Raw genomic sequence first — 25,840 nt, 5'->3', positions numbered from 1 at the left:
TGGTATGAGGTGTTTGTGCTGACATGCTGTATTTGGTTTTTGCCAAATGTGGCACTGTGCTTCATGGCCACAAATCTCCATTTTGATCTCATTCTTTCAAATGATGTTTGAATAGATGTATGAGTGTGTATTTGCCAGGGTACTTGGCAGGAAGGTTGTTCCAGGCTTTTTAAAAAAATTGCCATCTTTCCTTTTTGGATCCATGTGTCCTCCGGTGCTTCTGTCTCTTTATGTAGTCCAAATATCAATCTTTGATGTTGAGTTCAGGGTATTGTGGAGTCTTGTTCTTCTTGTGATTCTTGTGTTGCTGCACAATGAATTTAAAAGAAAAACCCCAAAGGTATTACTGCACTGAATAAGAACATAAACAGCTGAAAGCAAAAATGATATTTGCATTGGCTTTAAAGAAAGTCTCAACCTTGCAACTATCTTCATATTATATGCTTATGTTATATACCTAAATGAAATAGGTAAAACTGGCATATTTGACATGATTTTTATCACTAAAAAGTAAATACATCAAAATGTCATATTACAAAAGTATTTAGTCACTTGATTCAGTACTGGCAGCTTTGAGTGTGGTTTTGACAACTGGGTTTAGACAGGAAGTGCCTCTTAGTTTCTCTCTTCAGAGTTCTGCAGAGTTGTTCTACAGGCTGTAATTGTGGGCCTTGGCTAGGTTGCTCAGGGACAGTAAGACAGTCGTCCTGAAGTCACTCCAGTATTGTCTTGGCTACATGCCTCAGCTCATTGTGGTACTAAAAGCTGAACCATTGCCCCAGTCTTAGGTCCAGGTTCTCTCCGTGCTGCACTGAGCCTTTAATGAGTCCCTCTGTCTGGGAAATTTGCCTCTTATGCTTTATCTCTGACAGGCTCTATAAGAAGTGTCATTTACCTTTTCTTAAACTAAACCAAGTAGCCTATACAAACTGTGAAAGGAAAAAACACGCACACATACACAACATAAAACAAACTTCCATAAGGCAAAATTATCCCATTAGCAGAATTCACCAAAAAAAAAAAAAATGTCTAAACAATGTCAAACTTGTTTTCCATGGAGATTATTAGTTTTTAGTATATGATAGCATTCAGATGCTAAATTACTCCATTTTTCAATGGAGTAATTTTATATAAAATAAAATATAGTATATATGGAATGTTTAACTGAGAAATTTCATGCACCAAGAGCTAAGCATTAAAATAAGAGGCTCAAGAGGTTAAAAAGAGGAGGACTTTAAAAGGGAGGAAAACATCTTAGTGTGTAAAGGAGACACAAATGATGCTATAACATGATACAAACTCTATAATCCAGATTAGCAGTTTCCTACAGGTCCTGGGATTAGCAGTATAATGCTCACTAATGTATCTTTTGAAGAACACTGATCTGTCTCTCTTGCATTTTCGTCATATGGAATCAATGGTTTTAGGGAGGAAATGGAGGCCTCTGATGCTTACTACACTTTGTGTGAGATGATGGTTAAAAGAGGACAGACATAAACACGGTTTCCCCCTGATCTCTGATACTCTGACCAAACACATTAGAAGACTCTAACGTCTGTAAGCCCTTTGATAATCCCAGTAAAAAGCTCCAGCACTACCTGATATTTCCCAAATGACCAAATATGCTTTCTAGTTACAGCCAGCTTTAAGTTTACACTAGTGCAGTCATCAATGTGACTGCTTTTGTTAACACTTAAGTGACATCCTATTCTTAGTCTGTGGGGTTTAACATGATGTTGGCCCACCCTTTGCAGATATAACAGTTTCAGCTCTTCTGAGAAGTCTTTCCACGAGGTTTAGGAGTGTGTTTATGAGAATTTGCATTTTTGGACTGGCTCTCAGTCTCCTATCTAATTCATAACAAAGGTGTTCTCTCAGATTGAGGTACTCTGTGCAAGACAGTCAAGTTTTTCCACACTAAACTCACGCATCCATATCTTTATGGGCCTTCTTGTGCGCTGATGTACAGTTCCCAGTTCCAAAACTGTTCCCAGAAAGATGTAAGTGTGAATTTGTCCAAAATGTCTTGGTATGCTGAAGCATTAAGAGTCCTTTACAATGGAACTAAGGAGCAAAGCCCAATACCTGAGAAAAAAAACTCCATTGTCAGGTTCCCTTCTCTTCCTGGCTTGAGATGTCCTTCCGTCTTTCTCTCTCTCACACTCTTTGTTTCTCTCAGTTCTGCGTTGTCTTCCAGAGGTAGATTGTTTTACTACTCTTTGCTGCGGTGATCACATACCTGAATTCAGCAACCAATCACACACCTGCAGGTTGCCAGACCAATTATACTCTGGCTACTGGAAGCTGGAGATTCTCTTCAACTGACACCAGATCATTGCACTGTTAAACAAGCTCAGCTCACCTTCCAATCAGTATTGCAAGAATCAGTGTTTGTGCGTTTCTTTCCCTCTTTCCCTCTCTGTCCAGAGCTCTTTCAATGCAGAGTGGAAAAGGGGATATTAGACCAGCATGGGAGAGTAGCTCAATGAAGACAAGAACGCTTATGGGGGATAACTTTGCAGTCACCACCTAAGAACCTGTCTTGAACACTGTATCATAATAAACTTTTTTTGTTCAACTTACCTCTGTGCTCTCCACTTTATACCAGGATACCCACGGACTTAACACCTACACCATGATCCCCTCTAAACCAAACCTTACTTTTAGCACACAAGTACTGTTCCTCTGGCAACCACCAAACCCAGACTCATCCATTGGATTGCCAGATGGAGAAATGTGATATGTCACTTCAGAGAGCACATCTCAACCACTCTACAGTCCAGTGGCACCAAACTTTATACTACTCTATCCTAAACTTTGCATTGGGACAATTGTTATTGCCAATTGAATTGGCACTATACAAATAAAACTGAACTATATATATATTTAAGAAGATATTTATAATCCTTTTCTGATAACATCCTTACAGAAAATCTCAGGAAAAGTCCTTCTAGACTGTATTATCCAGGTGAGCTTGTATGTCGTCACGATATCATCTCTAAAATCCACTTAACGACCACTCATTTCATTGCTTTATAGAATGACAAGGGTCTTACACACCCATGTAGCCCTATACTCATTTGAGCTTCTTCTTTTTTTTTTAAACTTTGCAGCTTTGTCTTTTAATAGCTTCCAACATTTGGCATAGAAGAAGGTGGAAAATAAAAGCTGTATGCAGAATTAGGAAGATTCAGTCACTTAGAAAAAGAGGCAGAGCACAGAGGGGAATAAAAAGCAGAGAAAGAGGAAGTCTGTCTTTGTTGAATTATAGATGGACCTTATCCACTATGTGGCCTCTTACACACATAGCATGCAGCAGTGGAGTGAACTGTGAGTCATGCCTCAACTCCACAAAGATCTCCACTCAACCTTGACTTTCAAATATATACACACACAAAGACTGAGTGTCTGAGGACACTATATTGATTTGCAGTGATGTAAGACAGACTTATCCCAGCCCCTAGCTCTAACCTAAATGTAACCTAATTAACCCGCGTAGGCTTTAGTGTGGGTTTTGTTTAGACCATATGGTAAATAGACACATTTTGAGAAGCTGAAAGAGCTTTCCTGTGATAGATTGGTGAACTGCATGTATAAAAGTATAGTTGGATGATGGATGGATGATTTGGAATAATTGAAGTTCTTCTAAATCAATGTTCCAAAGAGACAAGGTGGATGTTAACTTAACCCAGACCCTTTTTCATAACACCCTGATGGATGTTACAAACTCAAACCAAGCCATGCCCTTGCAAAGATTTTTATTTAAACTGTTTTATTTCAGTAATCATGTTACATGTGTTTGTACCTGGTTCTGTCTCACTGCTGTTTATAGGTGCATTTCTTCAGTATATCAAGTTTATTTTAATGATTTTCTTTGTTGCATTTATTTATGATGTTGCCAAATACAGTAATCCAGTACTGCTGTACTGCTGTTTTAAAATGTGCTGCATAGTAAATTTGATTAGATTTTCATACCAAAAAGAAAGATGAGACCCTAGAAGCCATGTGCTTCTAGGGTCTCATCCCTAGAAGCACATCTTACTCGCTCCCTATGAAAATGATAGCCAAGCTTACCTTAAAAGCCCTCATACAAAGTTTGCATTGATCGCTGCCAGTGTAAAGCAACATTTATTAAAGAAGGGATATATGTGACTATGTGAGGCTGTGGCTGAAACTGGCTAAACTTTAAAAGAAAAAAATGCCTTTTCTTTCCTAAAGATGCAGTCATCATTCAAACTAGTTGCAGTCACATGCTGGGGAGCTGCTGATCTTCTCATTTAACTTTCCATTACAGAAGAAGTAAGCGTGTTTCCTTGAAGTGTTTACCGCATAGACTCTGAGAAAAAAAGGCCTACATTCCCTTAGCTAGAAAATATTATACAATGGCAGCCTTTAAAGGACAAGTATATTTTTTAAGTTGAGGGCAGTCAGTAAGCCTCACTAGTTTGTAACACAAGATAACATGTTTACCTGGACAACTGAGATGAGCCAGAAGATCCAATAGCATTTGCCGCGTCACATCAAGGCAAACTTCAGAAAACTCTGAGGTATGGCAAGCTTTAAAAGTGATATATTTGGAGAATAGTGTCAGCAGAGGAAATGAAGATGCAGGTCATTTGCTTTGCATGCTAAACATTTGAATCAGTTTTCTGAAATTAATTTTGCATCAGCCCTTTTTTCATTCGTATTGCTTCTTGTCATTCTCCACTTCATAGTATCTGATAAAAACATATTAAAACAAGCGGTCCATCCAGCCTGTCATCCTGTGGCTTGCATGTGAAGGAGGTACTTGTTTATCCTTAGCTCCCCTCTCTGGAGCATTAATGTCATCCATTGTACATGTGTCTTTTTGCAGAAAATAGAACAGTACGATGAATGGAGGAAACAACAGGTGCATTAAGGAGATGTCCTCCACTGGGCTCTTAAAAGATATTCAGCTCTGCAAAAACATACTATAGAAGGTTTACATAGTTAATGAGAGAAATACATTAGTGACCTTTAAAAACGCTGAAGTGTTGCTTATTCATAACACTCCTCTTGGCGTCATTTACTGAATGTGCATATTCCAAATAAACCATACGAGCAGAGCTGATGGCCTGCAGGGGGGAAGGGTCATGACCTGTTTGTGCTCTTGCAGTTTTAGAAAAGCAAACAGATTTCCAGAGTCAGAAAATCCCTTCTAAAAGGCTTCTAGGATTTGTGTGGTGAAGGTGGGTGCATCAGAGATAAGCCTTTGGAAAAGTCAGAGGCCATTCCATCTAAAGACTGTGTATAAAGTCTGCGTTTCACCTTGACCTGGGTCACTTTATATGATATCGTGGAGCATTTAATGTCCATTACTATGTCTGTTTCAATCATATTTAGAAGAAGACCTCATACATTTTTCTGTTGTAGATTTATTTAGCGTGATACTTGTGTACACTCACAACCAGATTACCTACTGGCAATAATAAACATCCAGTACTCTCATGTATTTACTGAAACAGGAAAAAGAAAGATAAAGGTATCTTAATTTATTTTATGTGGTCGCTAATATAATAAAAGTGACCAAACATTCAAAAAAAAAAGAGGAAAAAAAGGCCAAACCCATTTCAGAAATGTTTCCAGCAGTTTTATGGTGCTAAAAAGATTACTTTGCTTCATTCAGCCATGCTTCACAGAGGTCATGAGAATGACCAGGTCATGGGAAATGCATTGAATTGTATTTATCTCCTTTACCTCAGTTTGTTGAACAAATCTTGTTCTTTTAATTTCATTAAGCAGGCCAATCTACCCCTTTAATGGAGGGCTAAGCTGGTCTCCTGTACTGGAGACTGAATATAACCAAGGTGGCAATATTAGTGTTCTTGAGATTAGCTAAATCAAGTCTTACTTCATCTAGTACTCTAAATACTACGATCTAGCATTTTATTACACCGTGCATCTACTCTCCACTGTATTTTCCTCCTCCTTTTCTACCACAAGTAGATTGCTGACCATCTACCATCAACACCAAAGGATTTTCCTCTGAGGGTTCTCTCTTTAACTCTTTTTTCTTAATAAGACATTAATCTTCAGTTATGAGTCTCTTCTCTTACGGTAACTCAGGGTCAGTTGCCTTGGCACAGAATAAGCTTTGCAATGAGAAAATGTCTAAACAATGACTAGAAATATGGAGTTTATATCTTATACAAGAGGTGAATGTATAGTCATGTGACATCACTAAATGTGATATGAAATGTGACAGAGAAGCTGAAACACTCATAAAGTAGCAATAAGCACAAAGTAGGTCCAACATGAGGATGCTTTATTGCCCCTTTTCACTCTAATGAGGACTAAACATTGGAAAAAATTGTGCTGTTCTTAGTAAGATGTTAAAGTTGGAAACAATTTATTGAGCTCATAGGTCAAGGAAGTCAACTTGCAGCCAAAGGATTTGCCTCTTGGCCATAAGAAAGAATGCAATTTTCAGGCTTCACTTTTTGGACATAGATGTTATTATAAATGGTCCTCTGTGTGCGTATTTTCTACAAACATCTTAGGTTACAAAATTTGCACCATCCAGCTCCGTTACAAGTTTATTAAAGTGTTAGATTTATTTCTGAAAATACTGACCGGCAGCCAAGCAAAAAAAAAAAGAAAAAAAAAAAGGGGGGGGGGGGGGGGGGTCCAATATAAAACTAACCCTCTTTCTGAATCTGTATTTTTTTTTTCTTAAACACACAAAAAATATACTGTGCTAAGTACTGAGTTTGGGGCATAAAACTGACAGATTTCCCCTTGAAACAATGAAACAAAGCAGGTCTTGTAGTTGTGTGTGTATATGTTCATCTAAGACAGCTGGCTGCTGCTGGTAACTTTCTGTAGGAATGAGAGCAGTCTTAAACTTCCTCTTACTGCAGCAAGAAACAGAATAAATATAGTTGCAAGCTGTTGAATTATTCCCTTGAGAAATGTGATTAAAGTGATTTCCCTCTGGTTTTCAAAGGAATTTCCTTCCTTGTGTCATGCCGTGCTGAAGTATTTATATGCACAATTATGCTAACTTAATCCTTAACCAACCACAAAAATTAATATATAATTTGGATGCATCTGGTAGAAACCCAACAAGTGAGATTACCCAGATGGGGCTTCTTCTCCAGGACAAATCTAAATAAGGTTTTTTCAATGTCTGCGTAAATGCATCAGTCTGGAGCTGTTCTATAGACTCTTGTTTCTATTCTCTGTTTTGCTTGTTCCTTCTTTCTCTCTCTCATTTGCCTTTTTTTCTCCTCTCACCCCTTGAGAAGTAACTCAAGCCTTCAATTCTGTTTTCCTCTGTTTATTCCTGCAGCAATATACACACACACACACACTGACAAGAGGACCACCTAGAGTCACATCACGCACTCACTTCAAACCACTCAGGGCTCCACTCGTCTTTGCTTCACTTCATTTCACTCAAAAGTCAGCATGTTAACAAAGGACAGCGGAGGCGACTGCACCAAAATAATAATGGGTACTGCAACCCATAGGCTCCCATTGGGAGAGTTTATTTGTTACATGATCACTTGACATTCATTATTTAATTGGATGCAAGACTCCTGAATACATCAAGAGTTCAAATCAAACAACCCCCTCTTCCCACAGTTTCTATTCACAGTCTCTAATGCCTTTATAGGACATCAATGTTTTGTGAGATGCACATGAGGCATGAAGAGCCGTTTGGAGAATGCAGCACACAATTTAAATATATCCACAGTAGTTGCTCCTTTGGAAGTCAGTCAGATGCTCATCTAGCCGTAATGGAGAGAGAAGCAGTTCTGGAAATGGAAAGAGCTTCAGTCCCCAAATTCAGCCTTTAAGCTGCTTTAGAGGATTGCCGGGTATTTTTTTCTCTCCCTCGCTCTAAAACAGACTGCCAATATTGGCTCTAAACCAGAATGGGAGAGGGCAGACTCCCTGAGCTTTCACTGTGCAGTTGCACAGGGCAGAGAAGGGCCAAGCTGCTTTGTCTTGGCTTTGTAATCCACTCTTGGGTGACACGTGACGGCAGAGACTTCTGCCAGTAAGGTGTTGCCTCTCCCTGCTGTACACCCTGCTGTAAGAAGGGTGCACCTGACCTCAGCTGACCAGAAAGGATTTCACTCAGTATTTCACTGAATTAGATGAGTGGGCCTTCATCTGTATGTACTGAATAAGATGTTGGGCTGCTATGAGGGAAATGCAGAGGACAGAAATCTTCCATAAGTCTTTGACTTGGATGGGATTTTAAAGCTGCAAAGCACTTAGCTTCATCACAGTGAAAAGGTTGTCACTCAGAACAGTTTTTTATTGGTTTGCAGTGACCTTTCCCTCAATAGGTCCAGTTCATGGATTTAATTGACATTCAAGGTTATGTAGCAGCCACAAGATTTAGTGAGTTTATTTTGAGAGAGATTTCCCAGACAAGTCAGAGTTTTATTACAGTATTCATCCTCTTTTTTCTAAATACATATGTGCATGTTGATCAAGGTTGAGTTACAAGAGCATCCTCAACTTCAGACTGATTTTAAAGGTATCCATGCAACAAAAGTGTATGCATAGTTGTTTAATTGTGCAGAGTTTTAAACAGTGTTGACCTTACTCACTGGAGTAAGTGGCATAAAAATTGGGTACTTCAAAAAGTAGGAAAGATACACCTTAAAGCCTCATGCTGTTATAAGGTTTTTGTGGGCAAGCATTTGATAAAGATCTGCAGAAATATAAAGTAAATTTCTAAAGCACCAGTATGGTCCCTGAATGCAATTCAGCTGAGATGAATAATGAAAAAAAAATAGCTATTCAGTAATTCAAGGGCAATAACCTGAAGTAACAGGGTCCCTGTTTTTATTAATTTATTTTTGTTTCTTTTTTTATTGAGTGGAGTTTGCCCCAATACACACACACACTATCTAAAACACACACACACACACACACACACACACACACACACACACACACACACACACACACACACACACACACACACACACACACACACACACACACACACACATCACCTGCTCTTTAACTATAGTTTAGCTTTTTCACTTGAACTTTACCTAAGGTTATTCACTGTAATTGGCCAATATCACCCACTAGTGGAGAAATCATGGTATCGCAGTTTTTAAGCGCAATTCTATCATTAACCACACGGTGGCAATGTTTAACCAAATATGATTCGACGAAAAATTACGAAAGGTACCGGACAAACCCGAAGCGAACCCCGGAAGCTCTGTTGTTACTGGTGGCTTTCAGCCCGTTGTTCAAACGATGTGTCGCTTGCTGCAGATCCAGCTGCTTTGAGGGTTAAGAGTTCAGCTGAAACGCTACGCCAGAATGTATTGAGACAGAGTTCCCAGGAAAATACATGACGAATATTAAGGTTTGTAATTTAGCTGTCACTCCAAAGGTTTTGTTTTCTCACTCGTCATTCGTATAGAGTGTTAGCATGCTAGCGGCGTTAGCTTATTTTAGTGGCTTGTTAGCAAGCGAGATTTACCAGCCATCCCGGTTGCATGTGAACTGTCAGGCTAGCGGTGCGTGCTGGCGTACGTGCGCGTGTGTCTGTCTGTGTGCGTGTGTCGAAGTGTTGAGTTTCTATCACGACCTCTGCAGGTATTGTAGATCTGAAGATCGACCCCAGTTGATGCTTTTAGCTGGCAGACAGATAGTCCGTGATACCTATACTAGTACGACGAGTTCCACTGATGGCGGAAGATCAATGAGAAAGTGGTTTGTGGTCTGATCAGTCATACCTCTAAACAATCTTTTTGAGTGACGAGACGCCTAAAGACCCCTGATGATGATGATGATGATGATGATGATGATGATGATGATGATGATGATGATAATAATAATAATAATAATAATAATAATAATAATAATAATATGTATCTGGTCAAACTAGTTTAAAACCAGTAAAAAGTCATTTACATTTCAGTTTAGTTTCTTAAAGAGTAGTTCAAAGTGGTTTGTAAAGGTTTACATGGTTAGTTTTTTGTATCAACGTTGAGGAACTGGTCGTGTTTTTCCCCCCGTGTCTATTAATTTGTGTATTTGATTAGTGTTACTATAGTTTGACCACATTGAGCTGATCCAAATAGAGAAGGACTGATTGACCAACTCGGGGAAAAAAAATGTTACTGTTTATATTTGCAGTGTCACCTCATCACCATGACTTGCCTTAATTATGGGTGTGCCACCTGGAAGTAAAAAAACAGTTGTAAATATATATGGCACATACTCTCATTCTGCTATAAGGAAATTAAGCGATGTATAAACTGATCAACAGAAATGGTTTCTTCAATCTGTAATTATGGCCGGTCACAATAAATAAATAAATAAATAAATAAATAAATAAAAATAATAACTTCAGTTCATTACACTCTGTGGAAACTGAACAAATATTTGTGTGCCTTTTGTCTTTTTCAGCCAGCAGTCCACATGTGTATTTCATCCTGAATGCTGGCCCAGGAGGTGCACACCACAGCATGCTGTTGTGAAGCTGGAACATATTAGGTATGTAACAAGAGCAAACAGAGGAAGGACCTTGTGCCACCAGTTTGTCGCTTATGCAAAACCTGGAGAAGTTGCATTCCACTTCTTGGTTTTGGCTGATGAAAAGTGACATTCAGATCAGCAGAGAATATTTGCTTGATTCACTTGCAAACTGGTTTAATTTATGGTATTTTCAATCGTTAATAGCGAATCTGACCTGCAATATTGATGGTGTATGTAAAATGTGACAGTGAGTTGTAATATAACTAAGTAAATCTTCTTATATATATATATATGTGTATGTATATGTGTAATTTCCTTTCTTGCTTAGCGTGTTGGGGATATAACAAACCTCAGATTTTATTAGAGGGGATGAGTAACAAAAAAGAAATGGAAAGAGCAGGGGGAAATCTTTGGATCATGAACAAAAATTAAACTCAATAATTCAATCAGATAATGTCTGATTTTAACAGGATTAACTTTTTTAAATGGGCATTAACTGCTGCACGTGGATATCATGGTAGAGGAAGATGGAACCACGAGATGATATTGTCGACGTTTGCATCGTGATCTTGGTTTCTGTTTTGGTGGAACTGCTACATCCCTGTTGGCATGCGATGACTCAAGACTAGTGTGAGTCCCATAAAGTGATCTGAGCAGAATAGCGTTTGGGTGCTGTTTCTGGTTACAAAGATAGGAAAAGGAGGAGAGAGGACAGTTGGTGGCTGTTGTGTTGTGCCCTCTGACTGGGAAGGGCAGACAGCTGGACAAGCAGCAGCTGCTGCGGCTTAAATGGACCTCCTCTTTATTGACAATGGAAAAATCAATACTCCTTAAACTAGCAAGAGCATTTTTTGTCCTCTTTAGGATGGTGATTTTCCTTTTTGTTTGTTTTTATTTAGTTTAACAGTCTACTGGCAATGCTGTCTGTCTTCACCTGGCCTGTGGTCCTAATGGCATCAGCTTTGTGGATATTAAACTTCAGCATGACTTCTTAACATACAAATGCAATGTTGCCAGTGGTATTGGGAATATGCAATGAGTGAGTGAGTTATTCTTTTAGCAAGTGTAGCTGACTGCTGGTGATTGAGCAGCTTTTCCTCAGTATATTCATCAACTGGCACAAACTGTTTCTCCTGTCATTGTAATTAATTGAAGTGAAGCATGTATATGAGCTAGACAGTCGGTCACTATCAGTTTCTGGGCTGACTTTTTCAGTTCCTGTTATACCCATTATAACTGGGTGGGAAACATTAGCTCAGCTTTGCTATATGAAATATTGCAGTCTATCTATACGAAGGAAGTGCAAAATTCAGCGACACACACAGTCATCTCATAACTGAAGCTTTATTTGTGGTTTATTGTTTTTGTTCCGTGCATCACACTCGGGTCGCTTGATAACAAACTTCCTTTGTTTTAAGATAGTTTTTATATATAAACAAGGTTTAACAACGTGGAGAATTTTATTAACGTAAGACATCCTGTATTTTGTTATTTTGCACAATATAGAAAAAATGCACTGCTGTAGTTTATTTGGAGGGTTACAATATGCACAAAGTAGTTTCATTAGATTAGACCAGAGATGCTAAACTCATGTTACATCACGGGCCACGTACAGCTCTCTTTGATCTTATAGTGGGCCGCACCAGTGAAACTCTCCTTTTTGTCAGTGTAAAGAATAGGGCTGCCACGATTAGTCGACTAGTCACGATTACGTCGATTATCAAAATCGTCGACAACAAATTTAATAGTCGACGCGTCGTTTAAAGCTTTGTAAGATCCTGAAAGACGCAGGAATAAGTAGTAGGATTTAAGAGTGTAATAACGGACTGAAACAGAAAATGACAGCACTGCATGTACGAGAATGCCAGCTGCCGTTAAACCTCCAAGAAGAAGAAGCAGTTTCCGATATCGTAGCCGTGTCCAAATTCAGGAACCGCATCCTCTTGTGCCCGCATTTTAAGGCTGATTACGTTACAGCGACACGACAAAGGCTTTTCAAATTCGAAGACTTCTGCAAATGCAGCCGACAAATGTGTTCTACTTTTCCCCAGATTTGAAGGATGGGTCGGGCATATGGCCCAACCTATCCCAGAATTCATAGCACGGCTCAGCATATTCCTGTTTCCAACAATGGCGGCAGCTACTTAGTTTTAATATTACTCTTATTATTCTTTCTGGGTCACAAAATAAACTTTGAACATATTTTCAGGCGAGAATGGAGCTGTGTGAACTTCAATCATCTGTTCGGCTTATCAAGACACCACATATTTGTAAAAGCGCTCCGACATTTTCGGAGACATCTGTCACCCACCAGCTGGATAGCTAGCCGGGGGCAAGGCTCACTGGAGCCCGTGAGAACACCGGACTCCCGGCAAATCGTTTTTAAACCCCCCGCGGTCTTTCGCTACTCCGGTTAAACACGATATATAAGTCACATGTCCAATGGATGCATGATCTGATTAGTCGACTAATCGCAAAAATAATCAGTGACTAGTCGACTAGCAAAATAATCGTTTGTGGCAGCCCTAGTAAAGAACTTTAACTACACATTTAGTCCCTGATATATTTTAATGTGAAAAAGAAGATCTCAATATAAACCATACATACCAGTTTTTCCTCACAATGAAAAAATGCTGCTGTAGTAAATTAAATAAATCTATTTGGGATGATTAAATTGTAAGAAATAAGTGTGTAAAATGCCAAAAAAGTTCTGGTATCATATTGCCCAACCTACATTTTAATTATAACACGAGAGGATTTTGTTATTTGACAGAATGTCCTTTTTTATATAATCAGTTAATGAATTTTTTTTTAAAATTCTGGAGCTACTGGAAAAAGAAACATACTTTTCTATAGTAGATGGCAAAAAACAAACTTTCTGTAATTTAATTTATTTATTTACTTTGATGTAGTATTAATGGTTATTAATGAGGTATTCAGGAGAAGAGCTACAAAAACTTCTAAAATTACAGTTAAATGCCCCATATTTATGTCCTCCTTAATATTTTCCAAAGCTGCCAAGCTGGCCAGATTGGAGCCTTTGGCAGGCTGATTCTGGCCCTGGGCTTTATATTTGACACCCGTGGATTAGACACACAAGTTACGACACAATGTGTGTATAGGGACATGAGTGTGTTTTGAAATAATATATAAAACAGCACAGCACATTTACCTTTCTGAGTTCGTGTTCAAAGGTGTATATGTTCTTCTGTTGTGCCTGACACTTCTGATTAAAAAAAGGAAAAAGCTATTGTTCTTGAATGAAAGGAACGTCAATTAACAAGAGTGGTTAAAAGTGGCAATTTTACCACTTCTGTGCTTGCACACTGAAAATTAGGATTTCTTTTCACAATTTGAACTTCAAAAACATCACTCCATCACAAACAGTGTGTCTCTGACAGGGCATGATAATCAGACAGGTATGTCGTTAAAGGTAACCTTTAAAAAAATACAAACTTATGGTAAACATTTGTTTTGTGCACTATATCTGTAGCTAAGATATGTTAAAGCAGAGACAGTTTGACCACTCTTACTATCTGAACCAGTTGTTTGCACAAGTTACATATTGCTAGCTTGCGTGACGTAATATTTTATCCATGTAGGATGTGTTTGGAAGAATTTGTGTGTTCTAGCACTTACTCTTGTGTAACAATATAGATAACTTCCCATATTATCAAAAGGGACAATCCACACAGACTGTGAAACATGCACTACTAAAGTGTCACCTTGCAACACAGATTTTACAGAACACCTCTATTATTTTGAACCAGTTACCGTGAAATCACTTTGGGGCTTGAACTCCCAAAGAGAAAGAGGATGTCTGTTTTCTGGCAGCCAGAAAGGCAGTTTTCAACACTGCAGGGTAAAAACCTCATACTGCAACTTCAGTGAAAGTCACTGTCATGGAAAGGTGTTGAAGGTGCAAGCACAAGCAAATATCACCAGGGTATTCCAAAGACAGTCTGATTAGAAATTCTGCACAAGACTGACTGCTTAGCTTTGCACCACCCTATCTCCTGTCTCATTTTATTTAAATGCTTATCTAAAGGAAGCAGCTAAAGCACCTCTACTATTCACCTTAAGTCAATTCTGTAGCGTGGTAATGAGGAAATAGTGTAAGATTGGTGAGGGTGGCAAGACCTTGTGCAAGGTTGTTCTTCTGGCTGAGTCTTATCACTTTAAGGGCCTTGAATATTTGTGTTTGGTTAGCAGGGGCGCATGTATTCTGTTGTGAAAACTGGACATTGTTTAAATTTTTTTATTCCTCTTGTTCCTTTAAAATGGGATCCGTTCTTTTATTTTAAGAGTTAACTCTTTTCATTTGTATTTCTCTGCTCCTCTGTATATAGGCACGTGAAGCAGACACTCATGTGCACTAAGGATGCATCAATCCCACAGTTTCCCGTCTCCATTTGGCTTTGGGCGTATGCCAATACTGAGTATACTGATCAGATAATAATGTTAAATTAATAATTGTATTCCTTGGAGTCATTCTTTCAGCAATTTATTTGCACTAGTCTCATAACAGCTCGGTGTAAGAGTCATTAGGCTACTGCATATTGGTATAATTTTCCAGATGTGCAAGTTTCTCCTTTCCCTGTTGTTCTTCTGTCTCAATGCAAGCGCACCTCCTCACTCGTGTGTTATGTGTGGAGTTGAGGTGATGAGTGAAAGGTACAAATAGTTGACGACATCATATAACCTTGCCACAAGTGAGACAAAGTTTGCCCCAGTTCCCCCCAGATTTGCTGTCATAGGGTGCTAGACCCTGGATGGATGGAATTGTTTTTCTTCTTCTTCTTCTCCTTCTTCCCGTTTGAGTGTTTGGTGGTTCAAGTGTTCCAGCAATGGTAGAAACACTAGATTTGACCTTAAAGTAAGGCTGTGTGATATTTGTTTTCTCTCTTTTTTTAAATACTACAGAATCTAAAAAGCTTTGTTATATTATTTTGTTTTGTCTTTTTCTTTTTAACACAAAGCCTACAAGCCAAAGGGAAAATAGGCCCACAAATTATTATTAGCCTTTATTTCTCCTGAACATGTAGCTCAGCTGCGGGATCAGTTTCCTAAAGGTACCAGAATAGCCATTGATTTATCCTGAAGCTGTGGAGATCGTTTCCCCAGCTGGTCCTGAATGTTCGCTTGCGACCTTGAGGAGTACGCCAATGAATCATGCTGAAAGGCTCAACAGGCCCTGAGCTTTGAGGGGGTTGAGTCCAGGGTTGAGCAACATTGATCATATACATACTTTGCCCCATTTGTGTCAGCTGGCATCAGACGTTTGTCCAAAACTTTGAATGTATAAAGTTGCCATAAACTATTAAGAAATGATTTGATTATGTGATTTCAAATTATTTTGGAAAGCACTCTGATCACTAGTTATAATCACTGCTGTCCTAAGGTTTAGTTGTCATTTTACAGATAATCATGACCTAAGAATAAGTACCTTACATTCTTGTTTGATGCTATTTGTAGAACTCTTAATTAACACACATTCCTCATTCTTTTCCCCAAACATTTTACTATTTGTCTCTTTGATGTACTCATTCTAGTTTAAACCGTATTTATTGATTGACTGCTATTACTTTTACTGCTACTAAGTTTGAATGTCTTTCCTCTCTCTAGGGCAGAATGCAGTCTTCAAACCACAGATTACGAGATATGGAGCAGCACCATCCGCTGCTGTCAGCAGGTGCAGATGTCGAGACAGGTAGCCTTGCAGCCGGAGTGATGGTTGGAGGTCCACATGTGGGTCACACAGCAGGAAACCGCACTCTGTGGTTTATTCAGGACAGCTGTGGTATGGTGTGTGCAACCATGACCTGGTTCCTGGTTCTGTACGCTGAATTTGTTGTGAACTTCGTCATGCTTTTGCCTGCCAAGAACTTCTGGTACTCGCTGTTGAATGGTGCTACCTTCAACTCACTGGCTGTGCTTGCGTTGGCCTCGCACCTGCGCACCATGCTGACTGACCCGGTAAGTATGTTTATTACAGTAAGGGTGGAGAAGGCAAAGGTCACTGAAAGTGTGAGAGTTTCAGTCTGATGGCAGTTATTTGTTTTTGCAAACAAACAACATTTACAAATATTAAATAGAACCTGGCTTATTGTTGTAATTTTGCAAGCTAAATTTTTGGTGCTTTAGCTATCAAATCATCTTAATGAAATAAAGATGTGTGGCATGATGCTCAGACTTTGTATAGTAGTCTTACTGCAGTAGATGTTTTGACAGTGAAGCTTACACCAAAAATCACTGACAGTGATACTTGGAGTCACTCACTGATGTAATCTGGGACACTAAGCTTAGGGGTAGTGTGTGAGTGGATGCTGTGCACGAAAGCAGCACAGTGCAGCCTTCTGAACTGAATTTCTGTCAGCTTGTTACTCTAATCTGTTAAGAGCATTTGAGGTTTTCAAAAAAAATGTTCAACTTTTAATTTGGTTTGCTACTGACTTTGCTTCTAATACTTGGCGAATAGTTTAAATACAGTGAAGTCATGTGTCGGGGGGATTGCACGTCTAATACTGTTAGTGCTGCTGTTGAAATGTCAACTGATTCTAACTCAAAGAAACTAAAATGTCTGGTGACAGCCCCACTGGTGCCTCCAGCCCAGTGGCCCTTCCTGAACAAATGCTTAATTGAAATCCACCAAGTAAAACACAGAAGTGTACGCTGTAGTGGAGAAACTGGAGTTTCAGCTGTACTTTCAAGGTCTTAAGGTCATCTGTGTATTTGAGTTTAAGTGTGCGTTACACACTGGGTGTTTCAGTCGACATGCCAAAATGGTTTTGGGCAAGATACTGAACCCCGAGTTGGACCCAGTGCATTCATCAGAGTGTGAATATGTGTGTGAATGTTTGCGTGAGAGGGTGAGTCAGACATAGTGTATAGAAAAAGCTGTGAGTCCTCAAGTAGAATAGAAAAGTTGTGAATAAGAACCAATGCATCTGTTTGTGTCTCAGTTGGACTATTGCCATTTTGGGTTATTAAGATTAATTACTTGTATTACTTTGTACAAGTAGACATTTTGTTCCTTTTATTTATTTATTTTTTAAATTAAAGTATTTTTTCCCCTCTCACAGCCTAGAGACATTAGGAACAGTGGGTGAATTGCTGTATATGCTTGAATTCTCAATGACCCCAGCATAATGCATTTATGTGGATCTTTTTAATAAATAGCATGTTTCTTTTTCTGTCTGCCCTTTTCCTTAGGGCGCAGTTCCCAAGGGTAACGCAACAAAGGAATATATGGAGAGCTTGCAGTTGAAGCCTGGCGAGGTCATCTACAAGTGCCCAAAGTGCTGTAGCATCAAGCCTGAGAGGGCACACCACTGCAGGTCAGTCTAACACCATGCATACGCAGCAGGCAGAGCATGAGTAGCATGTAATGAGAACAGAAGCACATTCAGACTCTGTGACTTAGTAATACACAGGCTTGTTGTAGCAGGAAAAATGTTCCTTAAAAACATATTTTATGAAAGGACAAACAGAGTAGCTGATTACATTTGCATTAGCAGTCAGTTTGTCATGAATTAAACTCTCCTTTCTCCTGCCTGCAGTATTTGTAAACGATGCATCAGGAAGATGGATCATCACTGTCCCTGGGTCAATAACTGTGTGGGAGAAAAGAACCAGAGATTCTTTGTTCTTTTCACTGTAAGTACACAGTTGCAGTCGTGAGTTAATCTGTTTGTTAAAGTTACAAAGCAAGTAGAAATGCTCGTTTTACATATGAGAATACTGTTTTTAATCCTCTTAGAAAATTGCTTGTTTTCCACTCATTTTAAATTTAAATAAATACATAAATTATATTTTATTTGGTACTACATGGGAGATATTGCAAAAGTCTTCCCACTTGCTTCATTTCCATGATCAAATAAGCAGCTCAGCTCAGTAGAGATGCACCGCACAGCAGGAACATGCCGACATTAAATGTGCTTTCATGGCCATCTGTGACTCTCTTGACAGCATCAGCACTTCTTTCTGGTTTCGTGTGCTGACTGGAACTTTTTTGAGGGCAGAAACATAAAGCTGTCATATATGGTTGAGTGGCACAAGGTCATAGTTAACTTTCCTTTCAGATTGCCATAAAGGAGAAGTTATCTGTGGAAACACAGGTTCATCATTTAACCCTTTAAAGAACAGCATATCGTATTTGATACATGTGTTTTTGTGAGTTTTTGAGACCTCTACATCATCAGCGTGACTTTTTTTTTTAACCCTCAAAAAAGAATATAAATTGCATGACACATTTTTAATGACTAAATTGCAAAAAATATGGTTTATGTAGTAAATGTGATATAAATGAAAACTCATAAATATATATATGCAGATTAAAATTTCAAATATTTGTATTAGTGCTGTCAAAATTAACGCGTTAACACACATTAATCCGCCATCACGGTCAACGCGGTTAAAAATTTTAATGCAATTAACACATGTGGTAGAACCTGTGTTAAAAGATTGAAGAAAACTATTCAAATTCTCTTTGAATTTAAGTATAGATTATTTGTTTCTTCTGCATTTACTTCATTATATTGGATAAATGTCTGTTACAAGCTTAAATATAAAGTTGAAAAAATCAAGTAATCAGGATCAAGTATAATTACAGACAATTTTGAGATTAGTTATTTTTTTAATCTATTAACACCATTAATTTGTATATATTTTGTCTAAATTGTTAATGGCCTGCATTTGTATAGCGCTTTACTTAGTCCCTAAGGACCCCAAAGCGCTTTACACTACATTCAGTCATTCACCCATTCACACACACTGGTGATGGCAAGCTACATTGTAGCCACAGCTGCCCTGGGGCGCACTGACAGAGGCGAGGCTGCCGGACACTGGCGCCACTGGGCCCTCTGACCACCACCAGTAGGCAAACATGGGGTTAGTATCTTGCCCAAGGATATTTGGCATGCAGCTAGGAGGTAGCCTGGGATCGAACCACCGACCTTCTGATTAGTGGCAAGGTTCCACAAACACTCCATTATCAAAAAGTTAAAGATTTCTGGCAGTTCTTTCATGGTTCAGGTTTTAAAGGGTTAAAATAGAAAGTTGTTTTTGTTTTTAAGTCTAAATACTTAAACTTGTGAATAGAGCAGGGTGATATGACCAAAAATATTTATCACGATATACATTTGAAAATTTGCGATAATGATATAACTGACGATATAATTGACACTAGACAAAATACTTTACAACTGCACAACTTTATTAATGTAAAAAAAAACAAACATCAATGTGTTTTCACTTAAACAAGCAGCTGTTTTTTATGTGCATTAAAGTTATATAAAAATTTAACAGTGCAAATGCAAATTCCTTGCTGACAGTTTAACCAAAAGGCATTTCCAGTGGAAACTGGCCGACATATCCTCAGCATAACCATGTATAATATCCACAAAACTTAAAAAGAGGTTATACACACACAATACGGTAATATTATGTTGAAGCACAGTACGTATCACTCTGCGAGGCTCCTGCCTACGATAGCCGTAATGCTCCGACAATCCATCAAGCGGTAGCTTAGCAAAGTCGTATTAAAACGTTTGAAAGATTTTCGAGTGCTGTGTACCACATAAAATCGTTTCGAGGTCAGTAAACACAACCAGAATTCATACATAAGGCACACGGGATTATAAGGGGCTCTGTCGCTTTTCAGAAAAATCAAAGGATTGATTTTAAGTGTTCTGTATGTGCCAAAAAACACGGTAATAACAACGGCCCACTAGCATGCGCTACCAAAAATAGTGCTTTGTTGTGTATCTGACGGACGAAAGCCAAGCCAGTTCCACACCACTGAAGTCGCAGCATTTTTACAAACCAGTTCTGGTTCATCCGTTTCATTCATCGTTCCGTTTTCGCTCTTCTCATTCTCCGTCGCCGCCATGCTTTTTCCGCCATGTGCGTATGAAAACAAAGACACTGCGCATGCGCGTTTTACCCATATTCTATCGCGATATTTCATTTTCTTATCGTTGCCCAACATTATACCGGTATCACCTTGAACAGTATGATCTGGCCCAGCTCTACTTGTGAATGTGAAATTTATAGTTTAAGGCTACATTACTCCAGTGAATGTCAGTAAACTTTTGGGTTGTGAGTGGTTTTGCTTACCTTCTTTGTTTTGTATATGTGACTTTTTTTGTTCTCTTCATCTCTCCATAGATGTACATAGCCTTGATTTCTGCCTATGCCCTCGGCCTCAGTGGCATGCACTTCTTCACATGTATTAAACTTCAGTGGAACGGTAAGGCTTCTCTAACGTAACTTTCAAAAACATGAACACATGATGTCAAAGACATGCAGTTTAAGGCAGAAATACAACTATTAGTACAAGTGGTTGAAACTCCTTAGAGACATGAAGAAAAGAAGCAGAGTACGGAAATGAAAGAGATTTTTATCCTGTTGTCAGAACAGCTGCTCTGCACAAGTCATTGAAGTTGTGCGGCAAAGCCATCATTGAGCTGTCATCCATCACTTCCCGCTCCCTTGTGGGTCTGTCTGTAAGAGTGAACCAGAAAATGAAGATAATATTTCATTCTTCAAATTCTAGCTTCTCGTCGTCTCTACAGGATAATACTCTGACCTCCCAAAAAAATACAGTCTGCCGTAGCAATTGTATTGTAGCAAAGGGACTATTTTAATGGTCTGCACTAGATTTTATCCAGTCACCTATGTGACTTTTAAACACCCAAAGGGAAGACATTTACCCTTTTAGAATCTGTCCTATTTTAAATGTATTGTTATTTGATTGGCATTTTATATTCTGTTTTACTCAGTTGTTCAGCGCACTCTGAAACCTCTAACTTTGTTCCTCTAACCAGAGTGCAGTGAGTTCTCTCCGGGGGTGTCTGTGCTGCTGCTTATCTTCCTGTGTCTCGAAGCCATCCTCTTCCTCACTTTCACAGCTGTAATGTTTGGTACGCAGATCCACTCCATCTGCAATGACGAGACGGTCAGTATCTACTGCGCCATGCAAGCTTTGTTCCTTTCAGCAGTGGAGGGATTAAATGTTCATGAATCGAAGAAAGAAGTCATAGACTAATTTTATCAAGTTGTTACGGTGTCATATTCCTGCCTCAGCAATGTCATCTCATTGGTAATCATGATCATTCGTTAATTTTAATCTGTAAAAGTCACAGGAAATTCACCTAAAAGTTGTGTACCGAGATAGCAGTGATATATTATTTATAAAATAATCAACTGAGACATTGTTCAGGCGTACATTAAATTTCTTTAGCTATAGTAGTATAATTAATATGCAATGACTTTTGTTCTAGTTCTCTGCATAAATGTTTGTGTTAGCATGCTAATGAGAAAGGAAATGGACAACTTATTGAGGATCTTTCCTTTCTGGTGGGTTCAAATGTGTTGCAGGAAATTGAACGTCTTAAAAACGAGAAACCCACTTGGGAGCGTCGCATGAGATGGGATGGCATGAAAGCTGTATTTGGGGGTTCGCCATCTTTGCTGTGGTGCAATCCGTTCACAGGCCTGCGTCTGCGGCGCCTAATGCTGTTGACCCACGGTCGCCGTGGTGGGTCTGAGTTTTCTGTCTGAGAAGACTGCAGACTGATGCAACTCACCGACACCTCACCGTGTCTGGTGTGGTGGAAAAAAAGGATTTCTTCTATGCCCTCTTCGACTGGAGCTACCATGAACCTCCGGCGGCGTCTTTCCTGAGTAGGTGACAAAACATTCTGCAGTAATGGGACCCAAGTGTATCACAATCACTACTGAGAGTCTGTGTTGTCTATCACATGCTGATGTGGATCCAACACATGTGATATTGCTTTGCACAAATCAGATGAACAACTGGATTTTTTTTTTGCAGGGTGGGCAAAATGAGGAGCTATGTGGTTTGTGTTGTTTGGTAACGCATGCAGTACGTAACTCAAGTGAGTCTTTTTATTCCCCACCATCCAAGATGCTGTTTGAACTCAACTAATGCACCTTGGGACACAACTTGAGTATGTTTTGTTTGCTGTGCACATGAGATTGGAGAAAAGTCTTTGAATGTTTTTTTTTTTTGAGGGATGGATCAACAACGTCTTTCATCATCACTGGAGCTACACAAGTGGGTCGAAATGGAAAGTGCTTGAATTATTTTTCTTTTGGCCCAGACAAGAGAACCACTGACAGGGGATTCACAGTCAAGGACATGCACTACTTACATGACACTTGAGGAAAAAGCTTGGTTATGGAGCACAGTGGTCATTAGAGTTTGAACTGTGCTGCATGTATAAGGCTTCATTCAGCATCTTAGTCTGGAAATGAGGCTTTAATCATCTTAACAAGCTACCATGAACACAATGCTCATTCTTATCTAGGAGATGGCTTTTTCTATCTCTTCATCTCTGTTGTTTTTTGGGGGGTTTTTTGTTTTGGGTCCTCGGGATAAAGTTGTTTAGGTTACTCGAGCTAAAAGAAATTTATTGGTGAAGCTTTATCACCATGTGCACACCTCAGCAGATGACCATGACTCACAGGAGACGACTACTGCTAGTCTTCATTTGGACAAAACATTTTGTAATAATTGTGTATGTGTATCCATTTCCATCACTCCTACATGCTGATCAACATCTCCTTATCTCTGCAATCAGTTAAACAACAGGACAACTGATGGCTGTGCTTTCATGATGAAGTGAATTAGGCCGAAGACTAAATGTTACTAAGTTTGCGTTGTTTAATACTTTCATGTTTTGTTTTGTTTTTAACCTCTGTGTGGGAAATCAGAGGGAACTTCTGTGTAGTAGGAATTTTACTATATACAAAAGTTATCGGAAAAGTCTTCACAGCATTTTAAACCCTAAAAAAACAACGTTATAAGCCCTCAAGACAGAGCCGAGTCTCAGACATGGTCACTTTACATGCTCCTTGGCCACCGTGTGTAACAATGAGTTGAAAAGGAAGGTTTGAAACGTTAGCACAACCTCCTTTGGGTCATTGTTTTCACATTCTGATCGACTGTGCAAAGCTCCATTGTGAAGTCAGCTTGTAGATTTAAAAAGAGTGCTTTGCTGAAAAAGACTGAGGTACCAGGCTCACTATACGAGCTTTAATACGGTCTCGGGGAGCTCAGCAGAGGCTTGTGAGGCCTTTTTTCCTATTACTGCAAAAGTTTCAGGCATGTACCATCTAGTGGCAGGACAGCAGCAGACACTTTCCCAGTGTTATTAGAACACTTTGCCATGCCTTTGAAACATCAAATCAATTGAATTTTTGAGATTGAAAGATATTGTGATTTTTGAAAATGTCAATTTTGTGGCTGCCACTCTCCTAACTTCACTCTGCCTAACTAACGAGTTTGTTGGCACCGGATGAATGTGGCTTTTCGAATCTGCAGTTTACAGTCAAGTCCAGATGCACAGGCTGGTATTATCAAAGTATTGTCAAGTCTAGACTCTTAAAGTCTAATTTATTTGCTTGCTGAACAATATTACTGCTGTTTGTTTTCATCTGTGGTCGTTAAGAAAAGGAACTGTGCCCACTGTTTACAATAAATAATATCTGATGCTCTATGGCTGTAATGTTTTGAAAAACATGCTGTCATTAGAATGGTATTTGACAGCACTGTCATCAGAAGGGTCACAGCACTGAAAGCTAATTAATATCAGGGAATTATTTTAATGCTGGCCTCATTTCTCATTTGTATTCCGCTGGATTTCATATATTTCCTATTTAAACATTGCTTTACTTTCACTATATATAGATCATAGAACATTCAACAAGTCCCTAACATGCTAAAAACTGAAAACTGTTAAAAGTTAAGCTTCATAGAAAGTAGAAAATGAAAATTTTTATAACTGAAAGAAGTTTAAAATTTGCCAGAAAATAATACTAAAATTCCCATTGTTTAGTTTTGCACACATATGTTGCTAATCATGCAGCAGCTGAATAAATGTGTTGCAGGAAATGTTGACGAGTCCAATAAACTATTATGTCATTAGATAAAAGGCAAATATCAAAAGAAATAACAGTTCTAATGCAGTGCTGAACTGTAAGTTGTAGTTGTTGTGGGTACAAAAACAAAAGTAATTGCAGATATTGCTGTGTCAAAGCATTTGAATTTGATTGGTATCATTTGGGCAAGATTGATATGGTCAAGTATTTGACAATAGGATGTCCTGCTCCATGACCGAACTCTTAAACTGTCTCATGTCTTTTTCATATTTGGTAACAGACTCGATGAATGCTGAAGGACTACACTGATAATCTCTGCTTTCTGCTGTATGACTTTAAAAAGCTACAATCACCACAGGAAGATGAATGTTGAACAACATGCAAAGATGCTTAAACCAATACAACACTATTCTGTCAATGCTTTTTTTTTTTTTCTCCTCACAGTAGTTGGCAGTTGAAGCAGAGTCCTGCAGAATATAAAGGATAGAGAGAATTTTGTGTTGTGTCGTAATGGTTCTTAACAGGATGGGTGTTTGATCACAGATTTACCGTTAATATCACCATGAACAGTTGTGAAAGTTTTGTGTCCTACACTCCTGAGAGAATGTTTCTTCAAGAACAAAAGTCCTTCAGCTTTACAAGCAAAGTATAAAGGTTACTATTAACAATATATAAATGGAATGTTTTATTCAAGTTTTTTTAATGGTGTCATAATCTTATGATGTCTTATATTGTTAATGTCATACTTTTACATAATAAACTTGATTAATTTAAAGCTATACACTCGGATTAATTGCCTGTCATACTCATGCTCACGTGCTCCTGATTTGCTTAAAGCAGTTCAGCAAGTGTGAGGTTGGGCAGAATTTGGAGTGGATTTTGATTTTCATCATACATTATGGAGTATATGTATATTAAGTCATTTGTGATGCAGATGCAGTGTGCAAATCATCTTTCAGTTGCTTCCTTTAGGGGTTGCTCCGTCTCACCCTACCCCTCGTTTCCTCCTCTGTCACACGAACCCTCTGCATGGCCTTCATTATTACCTCCTTGAACCTTCTATGTGGTCTTCCTCGTTTCTTCCTGTCTGGCAGCTCTGGATTCAGCATCCTTTGTCCAATATATTCCACAATCCCTCCACTGTGCATGTCCAGAACATCTCAGACGTGCTTCTCTAACTTTGTCTCCTTCATGCTCAGCCTGAGCCATCCCTCTGATATATTAATTTCTTTTCCTGTGCATGCCAGTTACGATCAACAAAAACCTTAAAATCTCTAACTCTGCCACCTCCTGTCTTGTTGTTAGTGCCACCATCTCCAAACCATACACCATAGCTTCTAAAACCTTCCCTTTCGCTCTTCCTCCTTTCCTTCTGTCAGAAATAAATACTGCCACTTATTTCCATCCATCTGGTACTGCCTACACTGTACAAAAAGGTTGACCCCACGCACCA

At 38.8% G+C, this 25,840-nt stretch overlaps 1 protein-coding gene across 2 annotated transcripts; it reads left to right on the top strand.

The window, feature by feature from the left end:
• The first annotated feature begins 9,198 nt into the window (after positions 1-9,198).
• zdhhc7 (zDHHC palmitoyltransferase 7) lies at positions 9,199-25,162 on the top strand. 2 transcript variants are annotated; one of them, XR_003272692.1, is made up of 9 exons: positions 9,199-9,364; positions 10,414-10,500; positions 16,108-16,458; positions 17,695-17,819; positions 18,042-18,138; positions 20,650-20,731; positions 21,309-21,439; positions 21,862-22,167; positions 22,319-25,162. XR_003272692.1 is itself a non-coding variant. In XM_026171799.1 (8 exons), exons 3-8 carry the CDS (start codon positions 16,114-16,116, stop codon positions 22,042-22,044), a joined length of 963 nt encoding a protein of 320 aa, XP_026027584.1. In that variant the 5' UTR covers positions 9,199-9,364; positions 10,414-10,500; positions 16,108-16,113; the 3' UTR covers positions 22,045-25,162. The 2 variants fall into 2 exon arrangements, 1 of the variants encoding a protein (XP_026027584.1); XM_026171799.1 differs by having other exon boundaries at positions 21,862-25,162.
• The last annotated feature ends 678 nt before the right edge of the window (positions 25,163-25,840 follow it).

The sequence above is a fragment of the Astatotilapia calliptera genome, chromosome 1 (genome assembly GCF_900246225.1).
Source record: "Astatotilapia calliptera chromosome 1, fAstCal1.2, whole genome shotgun sequence".
NCBI classification, from domain to species: domain Eukaryota; kingdom Metazoa; phylum Chordata; class Actinopteri; order Cichliformes; family Cichlidae; genus Astatotilapia; species Astatotilapia calliptera.
This window is presented reverse-complemented; position numbering and strand designations above follow the sequence as displayed.